We start from the raw sequence: 25760 nt of genomic DNA, 5'->3' as shown, positions 1-25760 counted from the left end.
GCACCCTCCCTTGACGCCACGGCTCTGTTGTGCTCCTGGAGGCGAATATTTAAGCAACGGCCAGTTTGGCCAACGTATACACGGCCACATGACAGTGGTACGAGGTACACGACACATGTTGCGCATTGAACAAAAGGCGAGGTGTGTTTAACCTGGCACTTCTTATTTTCTATGCACTTCGCTTTTGCTGCTATCCTTCTGTCTATTTTACCGCATACTTTATTGAGTTTATTTGGAGCCGAAAAAACAACTTGTACATCGAAACGATTAGCCACGTTTTTTAAACTATGGGACATTTTATGAATGTACGGGATCACTGCGGGTTTCGACGTGCGCAGCTTTCCATTTGCTTTTTCTGGTGCCTCCCAACCTGATTTCACGCATTTTAATAGCTTCTGGGTCACTTTGCGTGTGACTGTCTGCGGGAAACCAGCTTCTTTTAGCCTTTGTAGTTGGTGGCCGAAACTTATCGTTATCTTGTCGGGACACGTTTTGGTTAGCGCTGCTCGCAAGCAGGACGCTGCAATTCCCATTTTCACAATTTTCGAATGTCCTGAATTAAAGTCCAGTATCGGCTTCTTTGAACGGGGAAAGTCCGACCAGCATACATGGTTACCCCCAGCCGTCAGCCTTAAATCTAAAAACTGTAATTGTTTGTCTTTCGGTAGTTCTACAGTGAAACTTAACCCGCGACCGTATTCTTTAAACAGTTTCAAAACATCAGAAACCTTCTGTTCCAAACACCCAGGATTGACGAACACGAGAAAATTATCTACATATCTAACAATCTTTGTTGCTGCCGCTCCCAAATTTTCATTAATTTTTTTGTCGATTCCGCCCAGATAAATGCTACTGAGGACAGGGGCAACTTTAGATCCGATGCAAACACCTGTTTTTTGTCGGTAGAGTTTGCCTTCCCATTCCACAAAGGTGGATTGTAAGTAAACGGACAATATTTCCAAAAAGGTGCTCACCGACAGACCACAGGAGTTACGGAACTTGATTTCCTCATGTTCATTAGTAATGCATAACCGGACACTTTTTAACAGGTCGTCGAAAGGCATTGAGTAGTAAAGATCTTCTACGTCTATGCTGAAGAACTGGCATGCGCCTGGGTTGGACAGTTTTAAAAAACTTACAAGTTCATCTGAGTTCGGGATGTTGAAGGGGTCACACACCGACAAGTCCTGTAGATGCATTTGTAGAAAAACGGAAACTTCACGCGGCCAGGTGTTTCATTCTGTCACAATTGCACGGAAAGGGATCCCGGGCTTGTGAGTCTTTGCCACTCAGAAGATCTGCAGGTTGAGGTTCTCCGACTTTTTTACTGCTGTAGCAAGTTTTTCCAGATTGTGCTCTAGCAACAGGGCCAATGCTCGCTTTTTTACCTTCTGAGGCTTGACGTCCACAGGAACGAAGTTTTTTGTGACGGCTTGCATCGCTTTTTGTGAGAAGGCGGTCTCAGGGGCCACGACGAAGAAGCCTTCTTTATCGGAAGTCATCAAATGGAAATCATTGTTTACGGCATAGCTGACTAGGCCTTTGACATTTGGGGTTCGTCTTCGGGTATCCTGTGACCTTGCGACTACACCCACAGCTTCTGTGATGAACCTTGGGCGGTCCTCCTCCGACACGCGCCATGACACAGACCTGGACATGGCTAATTTCTCCGGTGGACTGAGCACGGGCTCACAGCAGAACTTCGGTCCTAGAATGAAGAATTTTCTCGTGTTGGGCAGGAACATTTTTGTTTCCGAGGAAGACCACATTCGCCTCCGTGGCCTTGGCTTTCTTCCGTGTAGGCAACGTGGGGCGTACACTGTTCCACAACCACTCGGTGAGTTGTTTTGAAACCTTGCACCATTCGAGATACGCCTTTCTGTATGAACCGTCTTTGTATTGAGAAGCGCAGGTCGTACGCAGACAGTCTCTAAAGTGGCGCTCTTTTCTCCAGCTTTCATCTCGTAGGATTTTGCAAATCCTCTTGCTGTGTTCCGCGGAAGGTTCCATGAAGCCACAAAGCACCTGGACGTCGCTGGGGCAGAGACCATACCTTGCGTGCCACGACAAGATTCTTGCTCGGCAGGTGCAACCAGCGATCAAGGAGGCGAGGACACTTGGATTAGTAACGTTGTAGTAATTAGCACAGAGAAAAGGGCCCGATGTAATCGAAATATATTGTAGCAAAACAGCCATATGGGCTAGTTGGTAACGGTTCATATCTTAAAGCAAATAGGCGCACTATGGGAACAAGGACAAAAGGGAGGAACCGACGGCACAAAGCGCACACTCGCAACTGAAGGTTTATTGAAAGAGTACACATAAATACGTTACAAAAAAAGGGCACGTGGTGCAATTTTCCTCGCCGAAACAAAACAAAACGAGATGGGCATCCCCTTAACAGATCATTAACAAAGGCTAAAAGAAGCTGGTTTCCCGCAGACAGTCACACGCAAAGTGACCCAGAAGCTATTAAAATGCGTGAAATCAGGTTGGGAGGCACGAGAAAAAGCAAATGGAAAGCTGCGCACGTCGAAACCCGCAGTGATCCCGTACATTCATAAAATGTCCCATAGTTTAAAAAACGTGGCTAATCGTTTCGATGTACAAGTTGTTTTTTCGGCTCCAAATAAACTCAATAAAGTATGCGGTAAAATAGACAGAAGGATAGCAGCAAAAGCGAAGTGCATAGAAAATAAGAAGTGCCAGGTTAAACACACCTCGCCTTTTGTTCAATGCGCAACATGTGTCGTGTACCTCGTACCACTGTCATGTGGCCGTGTATACGTTGGCCAAACTGGCCGTTGCTTAAATATTCGCCTCCAGGAGCACAACAGAGCCGTGGCGTCAAGGGAGGGTGCCCACTTTTCCCTGCACTGCACCACGTGTGGATGCTCACCTTTTCTCGTTGACGCGATGGTTCTATCTAGGCATCGAGATAAAACCACGCGCGAACTAATTGAAGCTTTTCACATAAAGAGATGCGGGGATAGATGCGTCAGCCACCCTTCTATCGCCATAACAGAGATAGAATATTCATATTTGATCAACACACTGCATTAAACTTGTCTGCCCTCCTCTCTCCCCTCTCCTCCCCCCCCCCCTCCCCACGCAGTTTGAATTTTCTTTAGTCCGGTTTTCTTCGAACTTCCTTTGTGTATAGACGCATGCGCCTTCATGATCTGTTAAGGGGTTACCCATCTCGTTTTGTTTTGTTTCGGCGAGGAAAATTGCACCACGTGCCCCTTTTTTTTGTAACGTATTTATGTGTACTCTTTCAATAAACCTTCAGTTGCGAGTGTGCGCTTTGTGCCGTCGGTTCCTCCCTTTTGTCCTTGTTCCCATAGTGCGCCTATTTGCTTTAAGATATATTCCAGGTAGAAGTTGACGTGGCGCAGCTGGTCTTCGGTGCTCCAAGTGTTAAAGCGGCGACACGGTCATACATTTCAATCCAGGTTTCCGGGTCTTCGAATGATGAACCGCGGAACGTTGGCGGATCCCTGATTTGCCGGAGCAGAATCGGTGCAGGCGGCACAGTGGCTGTCATCGTCGGTGTTGCCTTGGACGCCGTGGCTCTTGGCTTGTCCAGTAGGAGTCCACATTGAGGGGGAAGTCCTTTCGGTCTGCGGCTTGCTCGACTGTGCTTGATGGTGCCGGTGTCTTCTTCACGAACAGGGCTTGATTCACGCCTTGACGGGGGCGTCCGGAACATGGACGAACAACACCTCCACCAGATGTCACGTGGTCGTGACGTCGACGAAGACAGCAGTCGTCGGGTTGAAGATGAAACCAAGGTCGATTCAAATAGGTCGCGAAGCTTCGGGCGAAAAGCGGTTCAGAACCTATTGCCAACGACACCAGCAAGGGGAATTATGGGTGCTGCGATTGATGCGCGACTATGTTTGGAGGGAACAAACACTAATACCGAAAAACCAAATTTTATTCAAGGGCGAAGGAATCTTTATGTCTTACAAATTACATTTATTTTGTGAACAATATTATGTAGGCGAAATGTGCCAAGAATGTATGTTAGTGTTCAATTATTACGAAAAACCTTTTTCCTAGCGCCCCCTGAAGAGAGGCGCGCGTCATTGTTATTCAGTGCAGCCCTTGCGGAGCATCGAAAGGTGCGCGCGTAAAGTTCGTCTGCGGCGACACGCCCCCTCAGGTGTTCTGGTGTTTCGCACTTGCATGCGTTCTGTGAATTATTGTGGTGAGAATTTGATTTTGGTGTTCGCGAAGTTGCGAGGTGCGTTTCATCGTTGGTGAACGTGTTGGCTGCGGTGTTCAACGTGCAACGGCACGACGCGGCTAACATTTCACGCCGAACGCTTTCCTCGGTACTCGCAGAAACGATGTGGTGTTCCAAGGATGCAATAGCAACAGGCGTATGCCTGGCGAGCCCTCTCTTCTAGATAAGACACCGGCGCAACGGTTCGTAGTAGTGCGCTTGCTGGATTTTTATGAATCAGTATCCCTGCTGCCCGGTTTCCTTCGTGAATACGCAGTGCCAACTTTATTTCCTGCTATCGGTGAGCAGATCGCTAAGTTATCTGTCGCGCTACAATTCGCATGTCTTGATACGTTACACGTAAGGTTAATTTATTGGAACATAAGGCAGAACATATGCATGTAGTGTGCGCACTTTTTATACTTTTACATTTGTTGCGCATTGTGTAGGGTGTGATAAAATTGCGTTATTGTGACCATTGAATAAAACTGAAATGTCATTATAACTGAAATATCATAATAAGGTTTCCTAGTAAAACCAAGGCCAATTGAACGGCGGTACACTTAAACACCGCTGTTTAGTCACGGGTCGATATTAGCTTAGCTAGCGTTGGCTTCAAGCGCAATCGCCAAGGGCTTGCCGGCTCGCCGTAGCGCGAGTCCATAGCGATCAGGGGCCTAAGAAAAATATTTTGAGGTCAAATTTCGCGTTAGTGACAACAAAATGACGTCACTTTTTTACCGGATATTGCATCACATCCACTTTATTTTTTGTTCCGCCGAAAGTGTTCCCTCACACAGATGGCGCTAAGCCCCATGAGCAGCTGATGAGCAGCCATTTTCTGAACGTATGGGCTTCTATGGAAGCTTCGCTCATATTTACATTTACCTTGATGAAACTGTTTATTTGGCCGAACTTGTGGCCGGGAAATGAAGGTCAAACGACAGCAATACACGCTGTACACTGATAGCGGCGAACAGAGCGTCGGCCGTCGAAAAACTGCTCATGGCTGGGGCACGCCGTCTTTTCTACATCACGCATGGAACATTCTAGTCTTATCACTGGTGGTAGCGCAAACTCTGGAATAATCTAGGCTATTCGCGTCTTGCGCGCAATCTGAACAACGCGATCTACTACAATCGCGAAGCTTCTCGAACACTGCGGCGCGGTCAGCGTCGAGCGTTGATAACGGTCCTTGCTGGTCAAACCCGAATACATCCAAATAAAACAAGAAGCGGGCGTGGCAATATATATATATATATATATATATATATATATATATATATATATATATATATATATAAAGCATACATACGTACAATATATTATTAAATTCGAATCATCTTTAGTGAACCTTTGTCACTTTGAGCGTATCTATCTATCTATCTATCTATCTATCTATCTATCTATCTATCTAGCCACCCACGTCTGGGTGCTGTCGTGATCGCCTCCTTAACTTGATATTGACCAAAATTTGCATGGGAGGGCAAAATGATTTGACGAATATGACTGTCTGGTCATAACATGAATAACGTGAAAATGCTGTCGCGTACGTCGTCAATCCCTTTCCTCCAGACACGTGTGGTACATACCCGTTTACCACTGGCCGCGGTGTACGGATATGCGCCACAGGTGATTGACAGTTTATATCTACCCAGGAACGGCGAGAACAGACATTGGTCATTTAAATCCGAGATCGTTATGAAAAACCGGCATCGGCAGCGTTGACCCGACGAATGCAAAGATTAAGAATTAGGACCCCAGCAGGAATCGAACCCAAGCATTCTACGTGAATATCAGGTATTCTACCACTGAGACACACCAGGTATTGAAAATATTGAAAAAAAATTGGGGGACGCTTAAGCTTCGCCTTTAAGAGTTGAACGCGATATCCGGCCCCATCCTCATCGCGCTTTGTTTTGCTCCGTCATTGTGTCAATTCAATTCAATGTTTATTTCTTGATCAATTAAGAGGGCGGCGAGGACTAAAGGCTTGCGAGCCTGACGAGGGTCCTCGCCCCCACATACACTTCTTACAGCGTTTGGCAATTTTTATAAAACATCACACTAAAACACTGGGCATAGCGGTATTCAAACATAAAGAAAAACAGTGTTTAAACTGAATATAGGCAATATGCGCATATAGAATATTTACATGTTTTTACAAGGTTTACAACTTATCTCAGAAATCACCAAATTCTGGATACACAATGCTCTGTATAGCAATTCAAACGATATACACATAATTACCAGACACATTGCTATGTCACATCGAACAAGCCTTAAATAAATATAAGAGAAACAGAATACATTAACAGTGTGCAACAATTTTTTTTTATCTCGAAAATCAGTGGAAAGAGAAATGTAACCCAGTTGTAATTAATAAGGATTTAATTTGCTTTTTAAAGACGGACGAGGAGCATTCGTAATTAACTTAGCCTTCGGTTTTGTGTAAAAGACAAATACCTTGGTATGATATTGTTTGTTTGCCGTAGTTTGTTCTCGTTTGTGGAGTGTGGAGCTGTGTGTGTCGGAGGGAGTACATAATAGAACGACTCTGATTCATCACAAGGTACATCTTTTGCTCGTATATATAGTGCAACATTTTTAGGTAATATATCTGATCTGCACGGATCATTGCAAATTTTACGAATAGCGACGCAGTTTCGAGGTTTATTAACGACCCTGTGTAATTTATATAAAGGCGGAGTACTTTTTTTGTAGTCGTAGGAGTCGTATATAGTTAGATTTGGTGGTAGTGCCCCATACTAATGCTCCGTAACAGAGCTTTGAATAAAAGAGTGCGTTATAGAGCAAGACCTTTACGGAAATCGCTACAAAGTGTGCAATTTTGTGTATGGTTCCTACTACTTTAGATAGATCGTTGGAGAGGTGTCTAATGTGGCAATTCGAGGATAAGTCCTCGCTAAAGCACACTCCCAGAAATTTCTGTTCCGTTTTTCTGTTGAGGATGACTCCATGAGACATAATAGAGGTCTCGTAGTTAGCTTTTTTGTTGATAGGTCTGAAGAGGATGTAGGTTGTTTTGGATACGTTCAATTGTAATTTATTTTTACTAAGCCAAAGTGATAGTGACTTTAAGTATGTATTAACCGTATCTTCTAGTTCATGTAAGTCATTTGATGCAAAAAATACATTGGTATCGTCTGCGTACATAATTATCTCTGGAGAATTTGGAATAGCTACTCTGTCATTTATATAAACAAGGAAAAGCAGCGGGCCTAATTTCGAACCTTGTGGGACACCTTGTTCAATTTCCATTAATGATGATGACACTGTTTCTAGACGAACAGTTTGCCTTCGCACCTTCAGATAATTACTAATAAGGCATTTTGCTACCCCCCTGATGCCACATTTATCTAACTTTGCTAATAATGTTTCATGGTCAATGGAGTCAAAAGCTTTCCTAAGGTCGAGAAACAGACCCAGGGTAAAGTTTTTCTTCTCAATATTTTCGATTATTTTATCCTTGATATATGAAAGGGCTTGTTCCGTACATTTGTGTTTTTGAAAGCCGTACTGGCTTTTCGCAATAACATTATGTTTTTCAAAGAATGTATTAATTCTTTCCAATATGACATCTTCAAAAATTTTTGAAAAAACAGGTAGGACAGAAATGGACCGATAGTTTGACAGGTCATCCTGCGTGCCACCCTTGTATACAGGAACTACCCTTCGCAACCTTTAGTTCCCTAGGGTGTATTCCAAAAGCCAGAGTAAGATTAATAATATATGATAACACCTCAGAGATTAATGGGGCTATATATAGAACAGGTTCAGTGCTGATTTCATCGATCACAGCAGCTGCATTAGATTTCAATTTCATTAGGTATGTTACAATTTCCTCTGCACATGTTGGTCGAAGGAAAATAGAGCTCTGTATTTGTTGAGTATTTGTGTTTACAGCATTGCCTTTATGGATTTCGCCCTTGAATTTGGCAGCGTTTATAAAGTGATCGTTCATTGCATTTGCTATATCCCCATCGCACAGAGGCTGTCCGTTCAAGATTATCGTTTCCGGTGCCCTGTGAATGGTTTTCCTACAAGTTATTGTGTTAATAACATCCCACAATTTTCTGGGCTCACTCTGAATTTGCAGAAAAACGTGCTCGTAGTAAATGCTTTTAGCATTTTTCAATTTTTTGGTCAAGCTATTACGAAGCTTTTTGAATGCCTTCAGGAGGTTTGGGTCACGTGTTTAAACGAAAGTGTGGTTCATGGCGTGTTTTTTTTTCTTTATCTCTTTTTTTTAGTTCGTGATTAATCCACGGCTTTCGCGCGTTATTAGACTTCCGTTTGACGTAGCAGACCGGAAATGCGCGGTCATAGCATGTCCGTATTTTGTTTAAAAAAATAGTGTAGGCCATGTCTGCATTTCCAGCATTATAAACATCTCTCCAGTGCAAGGCTGGAACGAGGTTTCGGAATTGATTTAAAGACGCGTTGTTTATCTTTCTCTGTGGCCGCCCGGCCAGCCGCACACGCACACACACGACATACCTATAGTAAAGGTTTCCACCCTCTTCAACAACACGCTTCTCAATACTTTAATGACAACACTGCGTGTGTGTAGGAGAATGCGCGAACCAATGTGTATGCCCTGTGTAATGGGTGGCATGATTTAAACGAGCCGCAATTACGCACGTGATACCCTTTCGAAGTTACGATGCACCCACTACGTGTTCGTAAGGGAATACGCGCAGTAACGCGTGTGCCTTTTGTAATAGGTGGCCGGCTTCAAATCACCAACTCTTTATGCTATTCATTCATTCATTCATTCATTCATTCATTCATTCATTCATTCATTCTCTTTATTTTCCAGAATAAAACGAAAACATTACATTCTGGATGGTCTCCTGGGCTAACAGCTGTAATGAAACAGCTTGACTAGGGCCCTGAAGACCAATTACATGGCAACAAGTGACAGGTGAAAATATTTGCACCAAATGTACAAGTCATATCACACACGGTAGAAAAAAAATATTAAAAAAACAAAGCATATAACAATACCCGTGTAAGCGTAACAGGGAATGATTTTTGAATAAACACATTTCTAACAACAACCAACACTAACAGAATACTCAAATTTATTTACAGAGAAGAAATTGTAATATTACAGGTACAAGAAAGAAAAACAGCAACAGAACACCTGTAATTCTGGCAGTAAACAACACGAAGCAATAATATCAACACAATATAATAAAAGAAAAGCATGGTAGCTAATCATATACAACAATATACATTGAAATGTAGTACAACATTAAGAAATAATTGAAATGTATGAATACACTAGTAATTCAGAAATATTTCACGTAATGTATTTAGCGCAGGTTTATGTAAATGTTTATGCTTATTAAGAATACATAGGAGGTTATATTTCAATGACTCAAGTTTATAGTCAGTACGAAAGCGCGGTATAAGCCATCCTCCTACATTACGAGTATTGATAGCGTGATTGTTGCGTTGCAGTGCAGCAGCTAACTCGATATATTGTTTAAATTAAGAAGAACATATGTAAAATGACCGCAGGATGCGGAACTCGTACATATGTTGGATTTTAATTATACTGCACTTGCGAAAATATGTCGATGTCGGTGATAAGTAACCAGTGTTGGCAATGTGACGGACAGCTTTCTTCCGCAAAAGCAATATTCTGTTGATGTTACGTTGAGTTGTAGTAAGTCAAACCAGACAGCAGTAATTTGTATGTGATTGAAACAGGGCTTGGTATATGCTGACTTTTATTTGTGTAGGGAGAATTTCTCGACAACGCGACAGAGCTCCCGTTGTAAAAGAAAGTTTCTTGTATAAATGACTTAGGTGGGAGTCCCAACTTAGATGAGATGAAAATGTTACAGCGAGAATTTTATGTTCTTCTACAATATTTATTTTTTGGTCTGCACAAATAATATCTTCTTTAACGTTCAGAATCTTATTTCTAGCTCTGAATAATATTACCTTCGTTTTCTTAGGGTGAACTTTAAGTTCATTTGATAGTGACCATGATATAATATTGCAAAAGAAACAATTACAACTTTCTATCAACCTATCTGTATCTGCGCCGGAAAACAAGACCGTGGCATCATCAGCATATATGATAAATTTTACCGACTTGTTGGTATTAACAATATCATTTATAAAAACATTGAAAAGAAGGGGCCCTAATACACTTCCTTGCGGGACACCTCTACTGACAGGCAATGAAGATGAGTGATGGTTACCTAAACACACACATTGTGATCGTTCTGCTAAATATGATTTTATTAAAGCCAGGGGAGTGCCTCGAACACCATAGCTTTCTAACTTATGAAGTAGCGTACTATGGTCAATGGAATCGATAGCCTTGGTGAGGTCAATGAACAAACCTAATGTAAATAGCCTGTTTTCGATGTTCTCTAAAATAATTTCTTTTAGCCTTAACAAAACTAACTCCGTAGACCTTCCTTTACGGAAACCAAACTGAACGTCGCTTATAATGTCACTTCTAGTGAAAAAGTTGGATAATCTGGAATGTAGCATTTTTCGAAACCCTTAGCAAACACCGGAATAATCGATATTGGGCGATAGTTACCCAGCAAGTTTTTGTCGGCACCTTTCAACAGAACAGACACACGAGAGCGCTTCATTTCACGGGCAAATTCGCCGGACTCTACTGCTAAATTAAATATGTACGCAAGTGCAGGGGCTAAATGCTCTAAAACAAAATTTATGGGACCGATCTGAAGATTGTCAATATCTAATGCACTGCTATTGTTAAGACTCGTAAATGTTCTGAGTACTTCTGGTTCGTCTGCCCGGTTGAGAAATATGCTTGCAGCATTTCTAATAATGGAGCTATTGATTTGCAGGGTATTATTAGTTGGCGGTATACCAGAAGTGAAATATTTATTGAACAAATCAGCAAGTATTGCACCAGTTAGTACACGGTTGTTTAACGTAATTTCACGTGGCATCAGGTCTGCCTTGTGGCGCCCTAAAACACTGTTTATTGCTTTCCAAGCTGCATCAGGGTACCTTGTACAGATACCAGAAAACAACTTTTCGTAATACGCTATCATCGCCTTTCGAAGGGCGCTGTTTAGTTTATTTCTTAAAGCTTTATACTGCTGTAGTAATTCTTCCTCTCGCGATTTCAAGAATGCATGGAAAAGCTTATTTTTTTCGGTTTATCAAACCCCTAATAGCAAATGTGACCCAAGGTTTTCTTATTTTCTTTGACGGTTTAAATGTTTTAAAAGGAAAATGAGTGAGGTAGATATTTGAAAAAGATTCTACAAATTTTAAGTACACTTCATGAACATCTCTAATCATATAAACGAAAGATCAGTCATGCATGCTAACGGCACGCTTGGAAGCCTGCAGTGACTCATCAGTGATATTTTGTACATGGACAGTTTGATGACGACGCCTCTTTTCTTAGAAGGGTAGCGGCTTGGGCTAATTGGTATGTCATGACGAAATGTATAGCGCGAACGGGGTACTTGGACAGACAGAAAAAACGAGGACGGGCGCTTTTCTGTTTTTGAGGAACTGTATTGCATGAACACTGGACAGTGGTCACTTATGTCTGATGAAATAGTACCGGCGTTAGAAACAAGTGTGGCAGCATTCATAATCATCATGTCTAACAGTGATGAACTGGTTACTGTGATACGAGTTGGCGTTGATATTAGATTTATAAATCCAGATGAGTGAAGGCACGATATGAACTCGCACGTGCTTTCAGTGTCCTCCAAAAGGTTTATATTAAAATCACCACCGCACACAAGCCGATATTTGTTTGAGTTGATATATTCTAAGAAAGACGAAAAAAAATTAAGAAAATTCACGATGTTACCATTTGGGGGACGGTAAGTAGCAGCAGCAATTTCTGAGTGAGTTTTAAGTGTTAGAAATTCAAAGTCATCCGTAATCACAGAAAAATCGGAAACAAGTTGATGGGTCCGATTAGCTTCAACAAAGATGCAAACGCCCCCTCCTCGACGATTCGGACGATTAATAAAAAAGCGCGAGTAACCGTCCAGACGAAGCATATCACAGCCATCGCAGTACCATGTCTCAGTCATCATGATTATGTCAAACTTAAACGAGAACTGATTAATAAAGCATGTGATGTCATCTTTTTTCCTAACTGCGGAACGTGCATTCAGATGTAACGTGGTGTTGTGCAGTCGACAATGTAGCGAGATATTTTGTGGTAGAGCAAGGTTATGGTAGTTCATTTTGACCTTTTTTTTTCACTGTACAAGACGTGATACTTCTGCTAGTTTATTTTTTCAAGATCAGCTTCGCGAGATATCTGTATGGCATCGGAATCATCAAAATTCCGCGCGAAAATTTTATTACTGAAAGACCAAACAGAGTTCCAGTGCTTTTCATGCCTGCGCTTTACTGCCATGCCTAGAAGGCGCTTCAGAGCAGGACAGAGATGCTCATTTATGTAGATCTGCGCAGAGCAAGAAACTCCGATGTCATTGTTGCGGATGCGCAATTCACGTGTTGTGACGCCCGATTGCAATCTACGCTTGTACTCCGTTTTACTGTGATATTGCATCTCGCACTCTGACACCTGTACACAGGACGCGCATGTTTGTGAATCGTGAAAGTCAATCTCAGTGCAGCTCTAAGCAGTGGCGTAGCTCTGTGGTACCTTGTCATGCAGACGGCCTGGCTTCGAATCTCACTCAGATTTATTTTATTTGCATCTTTCTCTATTTTTCCGTCACGGACAAGATGATTTTTCGCTGACGAACAAGGACGCGAGAATTACTTGGAAACGCAACCGGGTGAAAACACTCGATGCAGGCGTAATGTCGGTGCAACGTCAGTTGTGGTTGTGGTGCTGGCTGGCTAATTTTATAACGAAGAAATCAACGCTACGTATGTGCTCCTACGATACAGGCATGATGTCAGGTTAACGTCAATTGTGCTTGCAGTGTTGGCTCCGCTTTTATAGCAGTCTAATAAACATTACAACTTTGTTCCTATGATTCAGGAACCTATATCCAAGCGTCGGTTGACCCCGGATGAATACGCCAACGAAAGTTACGTATGATATTCACATCATCGCACCGTAAACCACACTTTGTTTCGATAATACTGGCATATGTGCTCTACGCGAATGCTGACGTTACGTCAGACCGTAAGTTACCTTTTAAACGCCAGTGTTGTGCACATGCCTGGTAAGCCCACGATGTGAACACAACTACTACTTTTACAAAAACACGTTGCTTCACCTCGTAACGCTTGGCTAAAAGCCTGAAAATGCCACATAGAAATACTCGTTGACTGCTTCGCATGATACCGATTTCCAGGAGGCGTGGCATCTGCCAAATTTTTGGGCTACCCGTCCCGGCGGTCTAGTGGTTAGCGTGCTCGACCGCTGACCCGCAGGTCGCGGGAACAAATGCCCACCGCATTTTCGATGGAGGCGGAAATGCTAGAGGCCCGCGTATATTTAGGCTCGTGTAGATTTAGGTGCACGTTAAAGAACCTCAGGTGGCCGGAATATCCGGAGCCCTCCGGTAATGCGCCTCTCATAATCATATCGTGGTTTGAGACGTTAAACCACAACAAGAATTATCACAAGATTGTTTTGCAAATTCTACCATATTTTTGAGCATGCCTCACTGTTGCCGACGCACCTTTGACGGCGACGCAATTCTTGGTGGTTATGGGAACTCCCAGAAGGGGCGTTTCCTGCTGCATCTGCTGCACGGTGCGGCTCCCAGAAGCCACGATCCTGTCGACCTCCTCGGCCTTGCGCAGAGCCTCTTCGTAGGCATCTTCAATCACAGCATTCAAGAGAGGCTGCACTTGTTGTATGCGATTAATGTAAGACCGCACCACGTCGGAGCTCTTGACCTGCGCCAGAAGAGAACTTTGTCACACAAGACGCAAGAATTTGTTTTTGTTTCCCAAAAAGAAGCCTCATATACATAACATTACCTGATACTTTTTGCAAACAGATCAGTGTGCAGAATATTCTTCCGGCACGATTCTAACACAATTAATATCCCGCTATAGATACGGAAGGCAGAACGCTATTGGTGGACGAGTACGGTGAAGATGTAGGCGCTGAGCAATTTGTATCTGCGAGAACGGGGGAGAAATCACTTGGTGCTCCTTTACTTTCAAGTACGTTGTAAATTTTACCTGATACGAGATTCTCGCGGTGGACCTCAAACAAGGTAATCTGTCTACGGGTTCTTTAAGGGTAGCCAAGCAAACACAGCCGTCGTAAAATGTTATTCCACTTTGTGAATGTGCGTGACCAGCGGAGGCCTCCGTAAGCGCGCTGCTCCTCGGCCGCTCTCGCAATGTCGACTGAAACAGCGCGAAAAACACAGACAATAGGACAGAGGCGGCCAAAGCACTGTCCTGTCGTTCTCACTGCTTTTCGATTTTCTATGGCCATGCACCAACCGGCCCAATTATACGAGAACTCCAGCGCTCCCACACGTGCCACGCACGGCCGGGCCTATACTCTAATGACGTGGCGCAACACGTACGTCACTTCGTCTTGCACAGCCTCCGGGATCGGCCCGCCTTGGACCACCGATCGAAGACGTTAATGAGGTCGTTGTGTGATAGCACCATGACATCGCCAATTTTTGTGATTTCCTATGTCAGCATTACGTCTCAGGATGATGTCCCTACGGGTCGTTATCGGCCCCTCGGAGGAGGCCACCTGGTTCCTTTTTTTTTTTTTTTGACGCGCAGGTATGCAAGCGACAGGCCTGTGCCATTTACAGCTGAGATTGTTTAAACTGGTTCCCAGCTGAAGCAATTTCTACGAAGGCTGTCATATATGGGCTACATTTAAAGGGGTCACGAAGCACTCCTAGGGCTGAAACAGACACTGCTATTAACAGCTCAGCCAAATCTTGCGATCGTGCAAGGCAAGGGGAGTTTTGAAGCGGAATGAAAGTTTGGCAATTCCAGAGGCAAACACTTTTCATACAGAGGCCTGTGCTCAGTGGCGTAGCCAGGGAGTAACGCCACATTTAAGCATATTACTGCACCAAATGAACGAAGAGCAACAATACTTCAGAGCGCCTAAGCACATCATTTATTGCTAACTAGTCACCCGCCGCGGTACTCTAGTAGTTATAGTGCTCGACTGCTTACCCGAAGGTAGCGGCATCGAATGCCGGCCGCAGCGGCCCGCACTTCGATGAAGGCGAAATGGTAGAGGCCCTAGCACTTTGATTTATGTGCACGTTTCAGCATTAACATTTCAAGTAAACACGCGAATCGAGTTGAGAATGCCGTCATGACCAACAATGCAAGCGTGGCAACGCTACGAGCCACGGGCGCGCCACAAAACAGAAAAAAAAACAATCCTCCGGGCATTTCAGTTTCCCCAGCGTTGGTACTGACGTCAGCACCCGCAACTCGTCATGTCAGCACGAGCAAGAATCTGTGTGTCTGCACCATATATACCCTATTTTCCTGATCTTCCTCTTCGCACGGCAAATAGCAGCACTCTGCAAAGAGGCCGGAGAGACGAACGGACGAACTGAATGCATAGCGAAGGAAAGAGCGAGGGCTGCGTTTTGATAATCAAACGCTGGTAACTACGCTAATACGGCACCATTTCAAAAAATTTTCACGGCTACGTGTTCCTTGTAGACTCGTGCACAGCTTCAATACCAAATCTATTAATTTCGTCTTCTGGGTGGTTTAGGGACCCCGGGCGGTCTAAGTTTCCGCAGCCCTCCACTACGGCGTCCCTCAATCATATAGCGGTTTTAGGACGTAAAAACGCAATATTTATTATTACTAATTAGTCCTCTTGTATCTTGCTGCAACGACGTTGCTGACAGTTTTCACGTCCGCTGAATTTCCGACACCTTTTGGATTTTCGGGAACGTTAACGGTTGTAAGTATTACCAGGGCAGTTTAGAAACGTGGGTTTCGCAGGATGAACAACTAACAATAAAAGTTACACATTTCACTGCAGTATATTCACGTCACGCTCCATGGCAAAAACATGGAGCGTGACGAAGAACGTTGCCGCACCTCTCAATAATGCACGTACGCCCTGCAGCTGCTTTGCATTTCAGACATTACTGGCGTCATCGGAACGCGCGAGCTCAAACAGGATGCGTCCAAGTCCACGTGTGACTCAAGTGTACAAGAGTACTGAGGACCACTCTGACTAAAGTTGGAACGCAAAATCTTGCCGCAAGAACACCATAGGGGCAAGCACATGGTGGCAACCACTAGTACGACAGCTGCCATGCACTATATGTGGACACGACGGAGGACAAGAGGAGCAGTCAAAGTTTAATACGCCGTCCATAGTTGTGGTAGCCGAAAACATAAAGGGGACTTATACTTCACCCAGCAATCGTCGTACACAGCTGTGCGACAGAAGTGCATGCTATCCTAGCAATCGCCAAGCCCAATATATCCACAGCTGACAATTTTGCAAAGCATTTTAAACCGTAGTAGAGAGTTTTCAGGCTCCCAAGGTGACTTTCGTGCTTGCCAGCGCACCGGTGCAACCAGCACATGATATAACAACGAAGTGTTCACGTCTTTCATCGGCGTGTAGGCGGAATGATCTCCACTTGCGCAGGATCCACACTCTAAGAAAAAAAAAAGGAGTATGCGTGACTCTTTTCGGAGACTTCTGACTTGCCACGTATAGGACTCTCTTTAAATAGTAACGGTGACTCTCATGGTGGGTCAGGGTCGCCTCGCTCTAGGAGAGTCCCCTGACCCTCTAGGAAGAGTGGAAAGACTCTCATCCGAAGGATCACGTTACCACTTATAGGGAGTCAGACGACTCTTGTCGGTAACACTCCTACGGGGGTCAAGTGAGCCACACCGAAGCGTCAAGAGACTCCACAAGTATTTTAAGCTACTCCTTTCACTCTTGGTCTACTTTTGCGCGACTATACCGTTCAAGATAGTGGAGTATTCATTTTAAGCAAGTGCAATAATACTTGCCGTTCTGCCCAGCGACTGCAAAAAAAAGAATAGTTCAATTTTAGCATTATTTTAATAAAACTCGTCAAAACAACACATATTTTCTAGCAAAGTTATATAGAAAGCGCGAAAAGATGGATGGTCAGTGATTTCCAATTAAGAAGTTAACGTATTCCTCATTTACATGCTTGTATGAGTATAGCCAACTAAAATGTCTGACTGTGATGCGCACAGTGTCATATGGTGCCAAATAAACAGCAGAAATTGGCATCATGTTTCCATATTTATTCTTATGATTAACAATAAATCAAGAAGTGGTGACGGCTGGAGACATCAGACTTGTGGCTTGCTAGGTTGTCGCTCCTGTTCAGCGTGAGCACCATGAAAAACTGCATCTGAAAATAAGAAGGTGATATTATGATGAGAAAATGAAATTGCAGTAAAGGTTTGCAAAACCTACACAATAAGTGGTTCACACAGACATAATAAAGGCTAATAATAATAATATCTGGGGTTTAACGTCCCAAAACCAAGATATGATTATGAGAGACGCCGTAGTGGAGGGCTCCGGAAATTTCGACCACCTGGGGTTCTTTAACGTGCACCTAAACCTAAGTACACGGGCCTCAAACATTTTCGCCTCCATCGAAAATGCAGCCGCCGCGGCCGGGATTCGATCCCGCGACCTTCGGGTCAGCAGTCGAGCGCCATAACCACTAGACCACCGTGTATAATAAAGGCTAACAACAAAACAACAAATGCAAATAGGCATGGTCAGGAACCAAGTTTTTTGACGTCGAGATCAGACATGTCATATGCTAGAATTACCGCACATAGCTCCCACAATCACGCACACTCACTCGGTCTGTAATAACGCCCAACGTCATCGCAGTGTATGCAAATCACGAAAACAGCAAACAGAAACGAGGGAAGAGTGCACGGCCGCGGCCGCACCAACGCGCGCCGTCGAAAGTCTAGAGCTTTTTCACTTTACCGGTGAAGCGTGTCCAACTTGAATGACTACCGCGTACGTTCTGGAAGCACCGTACTACATCTGCACCTCAAACTACCGTCTTTAAGCCAACAAAAACCATTATATATAGTGCGTCTGAGCGTTCTGTACACAGGCATTTTTTTATCATGTTCCCACGCGCCGAAGCACGCTACACACTCAAGGTCGATGGAAATGTTATGAAGTAGACTAAAGTGCATCTCAAAACGACATCTTGCACATTCAGTAGCGCAGACACAACGTGCGATCAGCAAAAAATTACCCTTGATAATTGTTTGCATCGCTCACTATAAGGGAGCTTGCACAGCAACGCGGATAGCGGTGGCAACTCGTTAACTGACAGTTTTAGTTGGGCATCCGCAACAGCCCTGCGGACACAGGCTGCTGTTGGAAATGGCTGGCAGATAACTTCCGCAGAGCTGCTGCAGACGCCCAGCTAAAGCTGTATAATTAGTACCTACGAAAGCAGCACACTCACCGTTAACTGGCGCCCGTTGTTCCTGTCCGCAGCTCCAGGAATATTCCGTCCTCCAAGCGTCACCGCGTCAGTTCGTGCACGGAGCCGGCGTCAACACCAACACCACCGAAGACGCGCATGAACAGACACACAACCCGCGCAACCAACACGCAACGCATTCCAAGACAGAAAGGAAAACAGAAGCGGTTCTGGCGGCACGCCACCCCGGCGCCGTTGTGGCGCGTTGCCTCGCCTCCGTCGTCGAGCCAATGCGCCACAACGGCGCCAAAGGGCAAGCGCGCGATATGTATGGCGTATACGGCGCCGCCGCCAATCGAAACGCGCTTCAGGAGAGTCCCGTGACTCCAGTCGAATTGCGAACTCTCTTTCTCTGCCTGTACCTTCCAAAAGGGGTCAAATGGACACCCGAAGAGAGTCACGCGGCCATGACCCTCTTTTGACTATTTTTTTAGGGGCGTAGCTCCTCTTAGTCTAACCTTGTCACGTCTCCGTTGTCCGGCGTAAACGGATGTCCCGTATGATGCAATAGATGGCGCTGTCTCATAGAAGTACATACAAACTGCAGTTCAGGGACGATATTCTAGATGGCGCTGTACACAATATGTGTCGTCATCACCATTTCCCGTCTCATTTCCTAGATGGCGTTGGTCCAATAGAATTGTGTGCAATATGGCGCTTGTGTGAATCGACACTAGATGGCGCTGGAAGTGCCGCTGCTCTCCGATTGGCTGCTGCGCGGGCTGCGCGGGGAGCGAGCGCCTCTCTCATTCTCCTTGATCGTCGCCGTACGTGTCGGATCGTTGGCGGAGCATGGACGATGCGCAGCGGCGGGCGCTCGCTTGGCGGCAGCCAGGCGGATCCCTGGACGGTGCGCGCCAAGGACGTCGCTGCGAAACGGGCTCAACGAGAAGCGAATCCCGAGACCATGATTGCTTCAGGAGCTTCGCCCAAGCTCTTCATCATTCACCCGTGGATATGCTGTAATTTTTTTTTTCTTAGAGTGCAAGGCCACATCTGTGTACTAGGAAATGAACTGGCGCATTCCCAAGCGCGCGCTACGCTGCAATCCGTGCAGGGGCAACCACCTGAACAGACGCTGAGCAGCACACCTGAAGTGCGTAGCAAGATGTCATGGCCCGCGCAAACCACCACCGGCGCAGCAGTCTCCAAACAATACCGAACCACTTGGCCACAGGTATCTTTCTTCGTAGGTTGATATCCGCCCCCAGCACGTTCAGTTCCTGCAGCTGCAGACTGGAACCTCCCCTGTCCTTTTGAGTGTGTGCGCAGACCTGAGGGCCTTCGTGAAAGTGTACGCTAGCATATTGACACCTCCACTTTCTTGAAAACACCCAACCTAAGACTGCCCGCATCTGCTGATCCAAGGCTAAAAGTTCTCGCTTTCTTCCCAAAATAATGCTACCAAGTTCACTCCCCCAGACCTTGCCATTACAGAGGTACAGCACCAGCTTAGGCGCCAACAAGCTACAGCAAAGGCTACTCCAATTCCTAAATCACCCTGAAGAACCTGACACAGCTACGTCGGTTAATCGAGGGTGTCGCAATTCATGAGCCTCCCCTTTTAACCATTGCACCTCCGGCGGTCGGCACACCTCAAGCAGCGGAAGTGAATACGTACAGCCTCGGCGTGACGGGAATGCCTGTCCACGCTCGTGGGCGCCGAATAAATAGCGGCTGTTTTGAGAAAATCATCAAACACCAGGAAAATGCGATATTTGTTCGATGCGTTCACAATTGCTTCTTCTGTACCCGTAGGCATAATTAGAAAGTTAAATTAATTAACTTTCTAATTAGCGGAATTAGCCGGTTGTGCCAAAGGGAGCATTGAAGTCCTTCATGCGAAGAACGCGTTGCAGCTTTGAGATTTCGAAAAAAGCGGCCTCTAGTAATAATTACGAAGTAATGAAGTTCACCCATATTCAGCGGTGAAACCGAAAGTGAAAAGCAGAAGAGCGCTACTGCCCTTCTGAGACGTCGAGAATGAGTGAGCGTCCTATACCTCTGTATCTTGAACAGTGATTTCATTCTAGTCGTCTGCTTGTTGCGCCCATTGGTTAGTGATGCAGAACTATCGGTGAATTGAATATCGATAGTATCGATAGTGTTTTCAATAATAATAATATCTGGCGTTTAACGTCCCAGAACCACGATATGATTATGAGAGACGCCGTAGTAGAGGACTTGGGAAATTTTGACCACCTGGGGTTCTTTAACGTGCACTTAAATCTAAGCACACGGGCCTATCGATAGTGTTTTTGAAACCATCGATAGTGTAAACAAACTATAGATAGTGCTACTATCGACAAATAACCTACCGATAGTGCAATCGGTAGTAGCATCGTTAGTACTACCACGGCCGCTGTACTACTATCGCGATATTACTGTCACGCGTGTTTATTGCTTTGTTTTGATGTATTCGGGTTTCACCCACAAAGACTGTTAGCAACGTTTGACGCAGACCGCGCCGTAATGTTTGAGAAGCTTCACAATTGTTTGAGATCGTTCTGTTAAGGTTACGCGCGATTACGAGAGCTTACGCAAGCACCAGCGATAGCGCTGAAAGGTTTGATGACTGATGTATAAAGGACGACGCGTTCCACCGATGATCAGATTACTCAACGGGTGACGACTGCTCCCGCCGCTATCAGTGCGCAGCATGTATCGCTTGTATTTTGAGTTCTGATTTTCTGGGCACAAGTTCGCCAATATAAAGAGCTCCCTAAGCAGTCTTGCTGCAGCATTCTTCACCGTCACAACCACATGAGAATACAATCGATAGTGGTGTGAATAATGATGCGGTTGCTGGCCGGCCTATTGCCAAAATATTTCCAATAGCCTACTACCAGCTTCGCGTAATGTATGAGCAATTTTCGGCAGAGAAAATTATTTCCTCGGTCAAAATGGCGGAATATATCCATCAATAAATTCGAATCCAAAAGCAACCAGTTACACCTTACAATCAACTTCATATTTTTTTTTCTCAAATCATAACATGCAATATCCATTTGAAGCCGCGCAGTCCCACCACATGTAAAGGCTTCCTTTCCGCTACAGCTGAACAGTTTGACTTTATGATCATGTGTGAGCAAAGCACTCTGGTGAAGAACACAAGCATGTCACCTTTCTTGCCCTTCAGCCTGCCCCTCCGGCCCCACCATGTACCACGCACCCGGGGAACAAAGTTTATTCTGCAGTGAGTCCGCGCTGTTGATTTTATACTATCGATAGCACAATAGAACGCGTTGCTGGGCGAGTTGGTGCATTGTCTGAAAATAAAAGCAGAGCGCAAAAAAGACGGGACACAAAAGACAAGACAAGTTGGTAATGAGCGCCCGTCCCGTCTTCTTGTCTTTTGTGTCCCGACCTTTTTTGCGCTCTGCTTTTATTTTCAGACAATCGATAGCACCATCGACTTTTTTACTACCGATAGCGCTATCGATAGTATTTTTCACTATCGATAGTTCGATAGTGACTCAGCTATCGATAGTATCGATAGTACCATCGATATTTCTGCATCACTATCATTGGTGCTTCCGTTTCAGTTCGCCGTCGAATTTGGTTGAACTTCATTATGCCACAATAATTACTAGTAGCCACTTTTTCTACATCTCCGAGCTGCGATGGGTTCTTCGCATGAAGAACTTGAATTCTCCCATGTGACGTATCCGCCTAAGTGCACTAATTAAAAAGTTAATAATTTACCTTTCTTAATAATTGTCCCAAACGATGGCTTTAGTCATATTAAGATGCGTGCCGTTGTAGAAAAAGCATTTGTGAAGGCAGCAAGAAAATATCGCATTTTCGTGATTTTTGAGGATTTCGGGCACATTTCTTGAAACAGCCGCCAGACTGGATGAATTTAGTATCTTGGCGTGTGTTCCGCGTCGACGAATACTTAAGAAGAGCGGACCATCAGGAAGCGGGAGCGTAAGACCGATTCTGGTCCCAGACAAGGCTATAGGCGACGTAGATCCAACAGTGGTCCAACAGCGTTATGATCTATTGTCAATAATAAATAAATACAAACATAAATAGTTAATAAATGAATTAATCAAGGTGACCATAATGCAAGACTGGCGTTTGAGAGTGGCACTCGCACGGACTGTGTTGGTAAATTTGTGAATAAATGTGGGCCATCTTTTTCTTCACAGTCGATGTATTGGTCCTTGGCCTCCACTAACCGAAAGCTTTCCGCCCCGCAGCTGGATTTGCACTGCCTACGGGATCGGCACCCCTTTGACCTTGCGATGATTCCGTGCAGGGACGTCATCACGTGAAGTAACAATATGACCCGGTGTTTTAAGTCCCAAAGCACAATATCACTATGAGAGACGCCGTAGTGGAGGGCTTAATGTAGACCAAAATCGGCGTCAGAGGGTGAGAGTGTGTGAAGGATATGACTGTCTGGTCATGACATGAATAACGTGACAATTGACAAAATCCTGTGGCGTACGTCGTCAAGCCCTATATTACCTCCCCTTCCAGTCATCCTGCGCCCCTTCCGCACCAAAGAGCTGTGGGACGATGCCCTCTGCGACGGGCCTCCCGAGGTCCGCCAGGCATTGGTAGGACGGGCCCGTGTCGTCGCTGAGATCATCATAGGGACCCCGGACTAGGGTTCCCTCCCACATGCTTGATTTATATATTTTTAATAAAATGTTTTCTCTCTCTCTCCAGACACGTGTGGCACATACCCGCATACCACGGGCCGCGATATGCGGCTATGTGCCACAGGTGACTGACAGGTTATATCTAACTAGGAACAGCGATAAAAGACACTGATAATTTAAATGCGAGAACGTTAAAAAACGGACATCGGCGGCTTTTATGATGAATGCAATGAATAATAATCCGAGATTCCAGCAGCAATCAAACCTAAGCATCGTGCGTGGCCGTCAGATATTTTACCACACAGTAACGCCAGGTCTTGAAACTAGAAACTACTCTGGGAAAAGACTATGAAGGCGTAATGTCGGTGCAACGTCAAATGTGGTTGCAGTGCGGGCTATTCAATTTTATAACAAGGCAATCAACATTAGATACGTGCTCCTATAGATACAGGCGTCATGCCGGGTTAACGTCAGTTTTCTCTCCAGTGTTGGCTCCGCTTGTAAAGAAGTCTAATAAACATTACGTATGTATTCGTATGATTGAGCAAGCTATATTCAAGCGTTGCTCAACCCTGGAGGATTACGCTAACGAATGATATTCGCGTCATTCCACCATGGTGCGCACTTCGCTTCGATAAAGCTAACGTCTCTGCTCTAAAGTGAGTGATGACGTTAGTTACCCTTTAAACGGCAGTGTATTCGACATGCCTGGTAAGCCCACGATGTGCACACAACTACTCCATTTACAAAAACACGTCGATTGAACTTGTAACGCTTGGCTCAAAGCCAAAAAATGCAGCATGGACAATTATCCGCTCACTGCTTCGCTTGAAAGCGATTCCCACAAGGTGTGGGATCTGCCGAGCGGTTTTAGATGCGAAGCATCTTATAGGGGAGTTCAAACCGGTGGTGGTGGAGGTGTGCGGCGTGACCACCCTTACTGCTCATGCGCAAACCCTCTCCACACACCCCCTCTCCACTTTCTCTCTTCCCTCCCCCTCACCACCCCCTTTCCCCCGCTCCCCTACACACTTCCCCTCTCCACTACCCCTCCTCTCCCCCTATCCCTCTTCACTTCCCCTCCCCCTCTGAAACGCGGGCTCGACATGCCGAAACGCTGCTTCGCATCGCCTCATGGTCCCCTTTAGCAGGAGATGGTGTGAGTTTTTTATATCGATATTTGCCTTGTGCACAAGGCACTTGGCACTACCAGTTACATGTTTTTCTTTTTACTTTTACCGCTAAAATTAAAAGACAGCTTTTTCTGTAAGTTTTCAAACACCTGCACGAATACTGCTAGCACAATGACAGCGAAACGTAAATAAGGTATCCACGCACACACGAAGTCGTATTTATTAGTTAGCACATGCGGCTGTGTTCATCATATTGACGCAGTTTGTCTGGCTTGCGGGCGATTTAAACAGTTCTTAAGTGTGGTTGCATTGTCACGTAGTATTACAATACATGGCGTTTCTCAAGAGTCCTTTTGAAGGTTGCCTACTTTGTACGAGTTGTTGAACCCAGTAGTCTCCGTGTGCTTGTGCGAATCAGTGAATATGACTATGTTCTAACTAGGCCGACTTGCAGTATTGCGTCAAGTACAAGTTTGTCGTGCGAGAAAGTTCGAAGAGCTGCACACGGAAAACATTGACATATTTCGGTGGCGAAAACACAGTGGGGAAAGATGATAAAGGGGACGCTGCGGCTGTGGTGTTCCATTCTTTGCTCGAACACAGACTCGCACTTGAAGAGCGCAAAGTCCACAGAAACACATATCTCTATAAGTGCGGCGATAGAGCCATGGCTCTTCACGCGCACGCTGAGAGTGTTTGTAACGGAGTCTACTCTGAAGTACAGTAAAGAGACATTGTAAGTAGACTTTGCAGACGTGTCGCGATTCTATCATACGAGTATAAGTAGTAAGGCAGACAGACAAAAAACAATATCTTAAGCAAGTGTGCTGGACCCCCTTGGGTCACTCAGCAACCGCGTGCTCCTGCGCTGCATCTAAACCGTCCTGTCGCTCTTCTCCCTAACATCGTCAGCAGGGGCGTAGCCAGGGGGGGTGGGGGGGAGTTCAACCGCCCCCGCCCCCCGAAATTTTTTGATTTTGCTGGCCTATATATACACGCACACATACAAACACAAGCACAAACATACATAAAGTATGGTGGAACCCTCCCCCCCTGAAAAAGTTTCTGGCTACGCCCCTGATCGTCAGCCCGCGCCACCGCAGCCAGCAGCGATGTCGGGTCCGTAGGTGACAGCAGAACCTCCCAGTTAGAGATGGCGCAATTCGCGCGTTTGGATATATCGCAGGAATGAAAGCAACTGAACGAGCCAGCGCCCCCGGCCGATGCTCGTGCTACACGCCCCTTTGTTCTCTTTTATTTTCAACACTCCCGCCGCCGGCAAAGTTGCGTACGCTCCAACAATGTAAGCTTTTGC

At 45.2% G+C, this 25760-nt stretch overlaps 1 protein-coding gene across 1 annotated transcript in view; it reads right to left on the bottom strand.

Moving 5' to 3' along the window:
* The window catches only part of LOC119395574 (fatty-acid amide hydrolase 2-A), a 378664-nt gene that overhangs the window by 235245 nt on the left and 117659 nt on the right, over positions 1-25760 (bottom strand). The window contains exon 2 of the mRNA XM_037662551.2: positions 13897-14116. Within this exon, the coding sequence (XP_037518479.1) occupies positions 13897-14116 (220 nt within the window). The remainder of the gene's footprint in view (positions 1-13896; positions 14117-25760) is intronic.

Source organism: Rhipicephalus sanguineus, chromosome 6 (assembly GCF_013339695.2).
Source record: "Rhipicephalus sanguineus isolate Rsan-2018 chromosome 6, BIME_Rsan_1.4, whole genome shotgun sequence".
Taxonomy (NCBI): domain Eukaryota; kingdom Metazoa; phylum Arthropoda; class Arachnida; order Ixodida; family Ixodidae; genus Rhipicephalus; species Rhipicephalus sanguineus.
Note: the sequence above shows the minus strand (reverse complement) of the source record. Positions and strands in the feature narration are given on the sequence as shown.